Raw genomic sequence first — 10,646 nt, 5'->3', positions numbered from 1 at the left:
CCGCAAGCCAGTCGAGTGTGTCAAAACAATCGGCAAGCACAAGAAAACGATTGCTGTGCAAGTGAGAATCAGGATCTCAAAACACGAATTTGGTACATCAAGGACAAGACAAACTGGCTGTTGAGAGCAAAAAACTAGGAACAGAAGGGACAAATAATCGTAGGAGGATGGCAGAAGCAGTGCGAGAAGTGGAGTACAGTATGTCACGATGCTTCCTCCAGAGAGGCGCAGAGTTATACTCAAGTTACCAGTCCGGTAAATTAGAGAGCACGTAATGAAAAGATTACGTCATTAAAGCACCGTCTACATGTTCCAAGTCAAAGGCTGAGGAGTGTCAAGGCTGGCTTGAGAAAGCAATTGACAGGGAAGAGAACAAACAAAAAATTGATACCTGAATGAGAAAAATCCGAAACTATGATTGATGGAGGCCTTAAAGGCGGTGCCTGAAGGCAATACATCGCATGTGCCTGAAGGCAAAACTGGTAAAGTGAAGCTACCCCCCATCGTCAATGTGCCTGAACGGAAAATCTGGTTAAAGTGAAGCCCCCCATCTCAATGTGCCTCACATCAGTCGACAAGAAAACAAGTTTACCCCCCAGGAAGCGCAAAGTCAAAATGGTTGTGTTAAACCTGAAAGGAAAATTTAGTCCTGCCCCCAGTAACCAATACCAGAAAACTGTTACTTTCTTCAGTCGGGCAACGTTTCAAACCTTCCCCACCCCTTCCCAACCAGTCCTTCACAGTTGGGGCGGACTGCACAACGTAAGAAATTCCTTAACTGGACTGAGGGCCACATCGTGGGCCAAACCCCGTGAAACGTCCACCTACAGATATGCACTGACCATAACAAAAATGCCCATAGACATCTATTTACACACAAACAAGAGCTACGTGGTTTTTTCCAGGTGCTCTGGTCTTCCCACGGTTTAATAATAACTTAACAAAAAATATGTGTGTACTTGTGACTGAACCACATCGTTGGTAACATCACTTGATCCACCTACAGCTATGCACTGACCACACAAAAAAAATGGCCCCATAGTACCATCTATATAACGACACACAAACTCAGCTATGTGGTTTTCTCCAGTGTGCTCTGGTTTTCTTCCCACAGGTTTATTAATAACCTAAAATGTGTGTTGTATATGTGACTGAACCACATCGTGGCTAAACACTTGGAGTTCCACCTACGATATGCACTGACAAACAAAAGCCCATAGTCATTCTATATATACACCAAACATCACTACTGGTTTTCTCCAGTCTCTTGTTTTTCCACAGGTTTAATTAATAACCTTAAAAAATGTGTGTGTATATGTGTGTGTTTTGTCGCCAGTAGTTTCTTCCCACAGTTTCTGAAAAAAATTCACAAAAAAACAAAAAAACAATTGTGCTTCAACATGTGGTCCGCAATGTGGAGTCCCACTGTGGAATTCTTCCTGGAAACTAACCACATCATGGCTAAAACAGTTGAGTCCACCTACAGTGTGCACTGACACAAACAAATGCCCATAGACCATCCTCTATATACAGTTTGAAACACAGCTGTTTTTGATTAAAAGACTCAACAAAGAACGAGGAAAATGCGCAGACATAACGAGACCAAACTATAACAGATCTGCTGTTTTTGTTAACTGATGACAAAAAAAGGTAAAACCATTTTCTGATCTAAAGAAGAGAGAAGAGAAGACCAATTAAATAAAAGCATAGAAAAAGTCGAAGGATGCAAGAAGAACTGTGATTTTTACACGGGAAAAACATAAAGTGACAAGCCGAAATCTTAGTGGGGAGGTAACAAATCTAACACAGGAATTGAAAAACAAACCAAACAACAGTTAAACCGTACAGAGAAATGGTGTGGGAATTTTGAAAGAGAACTAGAAAATTCCCAAGCAAATTTTGAGAGTGACGAGTGGGCTGAACGTCTGGCTGAATCTCCTGGCAGAAAGAGTTTCAACTCCACCTCCGGAAGAGCTTCGCTCATGTCCCAGTAGAGGTGGGGGGGACATGGAGTCCGAGTGGACCTTTCCGTTCCTCCATTGATCCGCGGCGTCTGGACCGGACTGTGGTCGTAAGGGTGGTCGGTGCCTGTCGTGGGTGGCCCCCCGAACCCGCTGGGTGACACCGCGGTGAGGGGATGCCGTCAAGCGAGAGAAGAGGTCTACAGACACCTTTTGGCCTGTGGGAGTCCTGAATCAGTGACGGTATCGACGTGCCAATGCGGATGCGGGCCTCGGCGGTTTGCGGAGCAAAAAACTCAGGCGTGGGGGCGTTTTGGTGAGGCCATGGCAGAGCGACTTTCGAACGGCTTCGAGGAAGGTTCCTGGACCACCATCGGCGGCTCATGCAGGGGGTGAAGCAGTTGCACGGTCAACACTGTGTTTCAGTGGGGACTGGGTGTGCTGCTACCTCGACTGGGGCACCGTCTTGGGTCGGAGGAGGGAATTACTATTCGAAGGACTCCTCAATCCCCCAGAACCACGGTCTTCCCTTGAGGAGGCAGAGTCTGGGGACCCCGTGGTGGTCTTGCCCATCGCTGGGCTTGAGTCGCTGAGGGTAGTCAAAAACCCTCCTCTCCCCCCCCCCTGTTGCAGGGCCCCGGGGGGGTCGCGAGCCCAGGGGTTGAGGGCTGGCGGTTCGTGGCCTCAGGATTGGGTCGCTGCTTTTTGCGGACGATCTAGTCGCTGTTGGTCTTCATGGAGCGTGACCTTCAGACTCTCTGGAGCGGTTTTGCAGCCGAGGCGAAGCGGCTGGGTGAGAATCAGCACCTCCAAATCCCGAGGGCCATGGTTCTCAGCGGGAAAAGGGTGGAGTGCCAGTCTCCGGTCGTGGATGGACCTTGCCCCAAGTGGAGGAGTTTAAGTATTTCGGTGGTTTGTTCACGAGTTGCGGGACGGATGGAATGGGAAGATTCGGGACCGGCGGATCGGTGCGGGCTTTCTCGCAGTTGATGCGGACTCTGCACCGGTCCCGTTGTGGGTGGAAGAAGGACTGAGCCGAAAGGCGAAGCTCTCGATTTACCAGTCGATCTACAGTTTCCTACCCTGCACTTTATGGTCACAAGCTTTGGGTAGTGGACCGAAAGAATGAGATCGCGAATACAAGCGGTGAAATTTGAGCTTCTTCGCAGGGTGGCTGGGCTCTCCTCTAGAATAGGGTGAGAAAGCCGGGCCTATCCGTCGAGGAGCTCAAGTAGAAACCGCTGCTCCTCAGCATCGAGGGAACCAGTTTGAGGTGGCTCGGGGCATCGTGTGAGGATGCTCCTGGACGTCTTCCCTGGGTTGAGATGTTCTGGCATGTCCCTCCCTCCGGGAGGCGGCCCCGGGGAAGGACCCATGACACGCTGGAGGGACTATGGATTAGGAGGATGCACTGCTTCGGGACACCATAGAGGCACAAAGTGGTTGTACCACACAAACATTCAAGGGGAAACTTTCCTCCCAAGTCATCTCAATGGACCGAAAGGTCGCTTGAGGGCGGTGGAATGCCTCATGTTGAAGGCCTTGAAGGGGTCCGGGAGCCATTATCTTCCTGTTCAGTCTGCAGAAGACCATGAGGCATTCTGCAGTGAAATTATGGACACCACTACTGTCTATGTCTTTTGTTTCCTGTTTTGCTCCTGTTTATTTTGAAGTTCAGTGTTAGTGTTCAGTGTGTTCAACTAAGACAGGAATAAATATAGCACTAAATTAAACACCTGAAACATACCCAGTGTATATATTTTTCTTTTTTTTAAACAAATAATAAAAATAATAATATTTAATAATAATATTATATATATATTAATAATTTATATATATTATATTACACATAATTTAAAATATTAATTTTACACAGTGTGGCCACTTGCGTTCATAGTCTTCGCCACCAGATGGCCCCCGGAAATGAGTCAACATGGGGTGGTGTGGCTCAATGTGGGGGTGGCTCAACGTTGAGGCACGCCCCAATCTGCGGGAGTTGCTAATACGTAGAAAGCAAGTTACAGAAGGCGACTAAACAAAAGTGGGAAATCTCCCAAAAAATGAAATTATGAAGTTGGATGCAAAAAAGTACTCTGTACTCTGAAGGACAGTATGTCGCGGCTGCTCTCTCCAGAAAGGGCCAGAGTTGACACCCAAGTGCCAGTGGGTATTAGAGAGCAGAGTAAAAAGATTACGGCATTAAAGCACAGTCTTGTGTTCCAGTCAAAGCTGAGGAGTGCAAGCTGAGCAATACCAGAACACCTGTTACTATGTGGTTTTCTCCAGTGCTTGTCACACTGCGGATAAGGTCAAGTTGGGTTTTTGTCTTGTCTTGTCATTTCCTGTTTTATTTTGATATTTTTACCTGCCCTCTCGTTTCAGGTCACTTGCTCTTCCTCATGTGTCAATGGTCCCAGTATGATTGTCTCCCCTCCGTCCCGTGATTGTTCTACCTGTTTCCCCATTACCCTGTGTATTTATATGTGTCTGCGTCTCCCTTTGGTCTTGTGCCAAGAGTTTTCCTCCTACGATTGATCACCTAAGCCCTTCTTCTTGCCTGCCACGAGCCTTAGCCTGTTGCGTGCGTGTTCCGTTGTTTTTTTTTTTGTTTTGAAATAGTTGAAGAGATGCGAAAAGAACTTAATTTTTACAGGCCAAAACATGAGGAAAGCCGAAATCTCAAGATGGAGGTAACAAATCTAACACAGGGAATTGAAAACCACCAAAGAACACTTAACCCTGTATGGTATTCGGGTCCCCCTGTGGTTGAAGCTGGTGACTACTCTCCCACAGCTGCAAAAGGAGAACCTACGCTGGCCACTGGTGATATTCTTTGACAGTTGGACATATCACGTACAACGCTTTTGCATCTGATGGCATGAACACCGATGGAAACAGGTGGAGGCTCCAGGGAGACTCCTCTTTCTTGAGGAACGGGGGAAGGCACTTGTGAGACCTCAAATCCTCAAGGAACAGCGCATTCCAAGAACACAGCTAACGAACTCTGCAAGCCGGTAGTTCTCAAGAATGCAAGCACAAGAACAACGATCTGTGCAAGGAGAATCAGGATCTCAAAAACAATTTGTACAGCAAGACACGACAACTGGCTGTTGAGAGCAGAAAACCTGGAAACAGAAGGATCAAATTAATCGAGGAGAAGGAGAAGCAGTGCGAGAAGCTGAAGGACAGTATGTCACGGATGCTTCCTCCAGAGAGGGCAGAGTTGATACCCAAGTGCCAGTGGGTAATTAGAGACAGCGTAAAAGGATTATGGCATTAAAAGCACAGTCTTACATGTTCCAAGTCAAAGCTGAGGAGTGCATGGCTGAGCTAGAGAAAGCAATTGACAGGGAAGAAACAAACAAAAAATTGTGCACATGAAGGATGGTGTTTGGTCCCCAAGCTTTTAACCAAAGAACCATTACAGGCAAAATGTCTAGAGTTGACTACCTGTGGATGCAAGGAGAGTTGAAATCAGTGCAGCACCAGGCAGTGTCGATGTCGAAGAGGTGGGATGTATTGCTGTGGGCAGCAATACATCTTGTTTCTTAGTGCTTAGTAAAGTTGTTTTTCAGCCCCCCCAGGAGAGATTTTCAGTTAGTGTTTTGCAGCCTTGATTTTCCTCATTGTGAGTGATTTTGATTTTGATATTTTATAAAGCAGTTAGAATTTTTTGTTTTTTTCCTCCTTTGGAGTATTTTTGTTTTCCATAGTTTAGGCCTGTTTCATGCGACGTCTCACTGTTGTCGAGGGTTTGTTTTAATTCAATAAATAAGCTCATGACACCTCTGCGCTGAGTCATGTTTCTGAGTCCGGCTTGACAGTCTCTGGTTTCTTCCCACAGGTTTAATTAATAACTTCAATAAAAAAAAGTTTTTAGCACTGATGTTTTTTTGCCTCTGCTTTTTTAATTCAACACTCTCTAAAAATTTAGGTTAAAAAAAAATCACATCTTAAAAAATTCAACGTTCGGAGCACGTTGCATTCACCGGATTAAAAAAAAAAAAAATCGACACCTTATCTCGTGATGCGAGAAAAGGTGTCTAATATTTTTTTTCTCGTAATTGCAACATCCTGATTTCGTAATTAGAGAAAAATAAAGGTGCACACAATTGGCCACTGGCATTTCGTAAGTTAAAGATGTTGGCAGATTCGAACTTCCAGGATCGAAAACTGTTAAGGGAAAAGTTACTCACAAAAACACGCGCCCTATAAGATAGGCAACAGTAGTAAGATAGGCAATGAGCTACAACTATGTTCATCAAAACGAGCCATCCTCGGAGCCCCACCAGAACATTAGCGTTTTAACGTCGAGCCACTGTGAGAGCCATAGACATATACATAGACGATTCATTGAGCAGGTTGGTCTGTTGCTGCGTTACGTTAACGCGTCCGCCATATTGGGCGTTGCAGACTGCCCTGCCCCGTAAACTAATACAAGGAAACGTACGAAATTCATAAAGTGCCTTTCTTACAAAGTGCTTTTAAGTTACTAATGTGTGTAACCCGGTTACGTGATGATAAATATTGCAAATACTTATTTTAACATTTAATCTGTGTCTATAATAACCAGATCCTGATTTGGATGTGACATGAGGGAATTTTTTCTGAATAAAGAGCAACAACACGTTATACATTTAACTGAATTTGATTAATCGTCTTTATATTTCACTTGATGACACATATTATATATATATATATATATATATATATATATAATATATATATATATATATCCCTGCTGCAAACAGCAATAAACATGAAATATAAATATATACACGTTTAGAAGAAAGCATAACTGAATCCCAAGCCCCATCAGAGCTGTCAGGATATTTTTTGAAATTTTTATTTATTTTTAACAACAAAACACAAAACATGCACAACAGCAATGATAACAAAAAACTGGGACCAGTGGCGCAGCGGGGAAATGCCATTTCTAGTTGTGTGTCACTATTGTACTAAGCCAACGCTCAGACGCCTTAACATGTGCACGTGTGACTGAAATAGCCAAACTGTCACATCAGCTCTCTTGGTAATACATGGACTGCTTGAATTGTGAAGAAGCAGTGTTAAACTCAAAATTCATCATCATAAAGTAAATAATTACTGTACATTGAGACAAGCGTGGCACATGCGCCTGAGTTTATGCAGGTGTAGGCGACGCGTTTAAAGGCCAACTAACACAGGACGCACACAGGACGTTTTAGCTGCGTCCTTTGCCCGGCGCAACGGACACCGGGCGCGTGTTGGCCCGAACGGCAGCGTAGCAAGCCGGCCGTATTCACGCAAGATACACGCGACAGAATCATGCCAAAACTGGCCCTCCATCAATTATATCTGACCCGCTAGATGAGTTGATTATTTTAAAATATATATATATATTTTAAATATATCTTTTAAAACGTTTTCTGTCAAAAATACAACAATTCCACAGATTTCACAACATTATTGAAAAGTAGCTGATAAGTAACGTGACAGCAGCCAGAACATCCTTGCAGCCTCTTTACTTGACGCACGGTTGGAACACTAATTGGCACTGCGTGCGCTGTAACCTGTGGAAAACAAATGTCCTGTGTCCCCCTTGCAACAGACAACGTGAACAAATATGTTTCATTAAATAAAAAAAAACAAAACCAAAAAGGTCGGCTCAATATCAAATAGTCTAAAACATATGAATCACAATCGAGGAAACAGATCTGCGCTGCTGTATACATTAGACAGCAGGTTGCTAGGGCAGGTTGCGTAGTTGTAGTGGGCGTAATAACAGCACATGGAAGCAAATTAATGTTTTAAATTAAATGCATTTTTAAAGGTAAATAACGTTTATTTTTATATAATAGAAAAAATAGACCCCCCCCCGCATAAATCAATATTATCGATTTACACAACTTCTACTTCGGATGAGGAAATGAAGAGAGCTGCTGTTGCGTTTTGTTAGATGAAAAGATGAAGAATGTTAAACCTGCAGGCAGCAGACACAGTGGAGTGGATCACCTGAAGGTGAAGAGCGTGCCCATGTCAAGCTGAGAGAGCAGCTCGGCCTTGGACTTCGGGTAGGACAGGCGATACCGCAGTGTCTCAAAAGCTGGAACCACCAGAGCTTTCTTGGTGTTGGCCATGTCCAGCTGCACCACTGACTTCCTGCAAACAAACACACAGTAGATTAGATTACATACCGTATAATACGACAGCACATGTGCAATAGCCCATAAAAAAATGTAATAACTTGTAATGAACTGCATAAAGGTGGCAGTAACATTGCCAACAGCTGGTTTCTATATGATTCTTCTTCTCACCTGAGGTACTCATAGAGGCCGTACATGGGCAGGAAGTCAATGTCTGACAGGAACATGTAAGGTGTGTTGACCTGCCGCATGGCCACATTTCGCAGCAGGTTGACTGGGTAGAACTGTCCCTCCTTGTAGACGATGTGGTAACCCACATTTCCGCGGCTCATCAGCACCTCAGAGCCCTGAGCGTAGCGCAGGAACTGCTGCGCCTCGGCATCTGACAGGTACAGGGCCAGGCTGATGGGGCCTTCCCAGTGCTTACAGATGGCCTCCAACATCTGGAGCCTGCAGAGGGCCGGACACAGGGACAGGTGACCTCAAGATGGAGTATTAAATCATAATAACTCATGCAAACAAAACCAGAACATCAGTAAACAAAATAATAACATGCTCCTGCTGTCTTGACCACGAGGGAATCTCAGCTACTGCTCAGTGAGATCACGACTCCACAATAGTGGAACCATAGACATATATACATAGACGCTGCATTGAGCGCTGAATCGTACGTCGACAGCACTGCCATTTTGGATGTGGCAAAGTGGAGCGCAACCCTTAAGTTGCAGAGTGGCAACACACGGAAAAGCTGTGCAAGAGTATTCTTTTCCAAGGTTTTTAACTTGGAAACACACACACAGACTGCAATTGTATAGCTGTATAAATATGTATGTTCATTAATGCCCCCTTGTATATATATGCTCATCAATGTGCACCCCCCTCCGGGTGTATTTTTGATATATTCACACTGTTTTATGCTTTTTATATTTGCCATATTTATACTGTTTATATTTGCTGTATATATATATATATGTTCATCAATGTGAATATAAAGACGATTAATCAAATTCAGTTAAATGTAAACGTTAGTGCTCTTTATTCAGAAAAAATTCCCTCATGTCACATCTACATCAGGATCTGGTTATTATAGACACAGATTAAATGTTAAATATAAGTATTTCAATATTTATCATCACAGTAACCGTGTTACACACATTAGTAACTTAAAGCACTTTGTAGAAAGGCACTTTATGAAGTTCAGTATGTTTCCTTGTATTAGTTTACGGGGCAGATCTGCAACGCCCAATATGGCGGACGCGTTAACGTAACGCAGCAACAGACCAACCTGCTCAATGAATCGTCTATGTATATGTCTATGGCTCTCACAGGTGGCTGCACGTAAACGCTAATGTTCTTGGTGGGGCTCCGAGGATGGCTCGTTTTGATGAACATTAGGTTGTAGCTCATTGCCTATCTTACTACTGTTGCCTATCTTACTAGGGCGCGTGTTTTGTAGTAACATTTCACTTAACAGTTTTCGATCCTGGAAGTTCGAATCTGCCAACATCTTTCTAACTTTACCGAAATGCAGTGGCCAATGTGGCACCTTTCTTTTTCTCATAATTACGAAATCAGGATGTTGCAATTACGAGAAAAAAAATATTAGACACCTTTTCTCGCAATCACGAGATAAGGTGTCTGATTTTTTTTTTTTTTAATCCGGTGAATGCAACGTGCTTCCGTAACGTTGAATTTTTTAAGATGTTGAATTTTTTTTTACACTAAATTTTTAGAGATGTTGAATTAAAAAAGTCAGAGGCAAAAAAACACTCAGTGCTAAAAACTTTTTTTTATTGAAGTTATTAATTAAACCTGTGGGAAGAAACCAGAGCACTGTCAAGCCGGACTCAGAAACATGACTCAGGCGCAGAGGTGTCAATGAGCTTTATTTATTGAATTAAAAAAAACCCTCGACAAAGTGAGACAGGCCTAAACAGGCCTAAACTATGGAAAACAAAAATAACTCCAAAGGAGGAAAAAAATTCTAAACTGCTTTATAAAATTATCAAAATCAAAATCACTCACAATGAGGAAAATCAAAAGGCTGCAAAACACTAACTGAAAATCTCTCCTGGGAGGCTGAAAAACAACTTTACTAAGCACTAAGAAACAAGATGTATTGCTGCCCCACAGCAATACATCCCACCTCTTCGACATCGACACTGCCTGGTGCTGCACTGACTTCCACTCTCCTTGCATCCACAGGTCGTCAACTCTAGACATTTTGCCTGTAATGGTTCTTTGGTTAAAAGCTTGGGGACCAGAACACCATCCTTCATGTGCACAATTTTTTGTTTGTTTCTTCCCTGTCAATTGCTTTCTCAAGCTCAGCCTTGCACTCCTCAGCTTTGACTTGGAACATGTAAGACTGTGCTTTTAATGCCATAATCCTTTTACGCTGCTCTCTAATTACCCACTGGCACTTGGGTATCAACTCTGCCCTCTCTGGAGGAAGCATCCGTGACATACTGTCCTTCAGCTTCTCGCACTGCTTCTCCTTCTCCTCGATTATTTGATCCTTCTGTTCCAGGTTTCTGCTCTCAACAGCCAGTTGTCGTGT

At 43.7% G+C, this 10,646-nt stretch overlaps 2 protein-coding genes across 2 annotated transcripts in view; one reads left to right on the top strand and one right to left on the bottom strand.

Annotated features, from left to right (window-relative positions):
- Window positions 1-10,646, top strand: part of gpr39 (G protein-coupled receptor 39) — a 52,456-nt gene that overhangs the window by 14,601 nt on the left and 27,209 nt on the right. The gene's annotated exons all lie outside the window — the stretch shown is intronic.
- On the bottom strand, window positions 7,836-8,661 carry LOC109141267 (LARGE xylosyl- and glucuronyltransferase 1). The gene is made up of 2 exons (XM_019270985.2): window positions 8,258-8,661; window positions 7,836-8,102 (listed from the first exon to the last, which is right to left on the bottom strand). Exons 1-2 carry the CDS (start codon window positions 8,527-8,529, stop codon window positions 7,952-7,954), a joined length of 423 nt encoding a protein of 140 aa, XP_019126530.1. The 5' UTR covers window positions 8,530-8,661; the 3' UTR covers window positions 7,836-7,951.

Source organism: Larimichthys crocea, chromosome I, assembly GCF_000972845.2.
Source record: "Larimichthys crocea isolate SSNF chromosome I, L_crocea_2.0, whole genome shotgun sequence".
NCBI classification, from domain to species: domain Eukaryota; kingdom Metazoa; phylum Chordata; class Actinopteri; family Sciaenidae; genus Larimichthys; species Larimichthys crocea.
The sequence above is the reverse complement of the archived record's forward strand: the minus strand, read 5'-3'. Positions and strand labels throughout refer to the sequence as shown.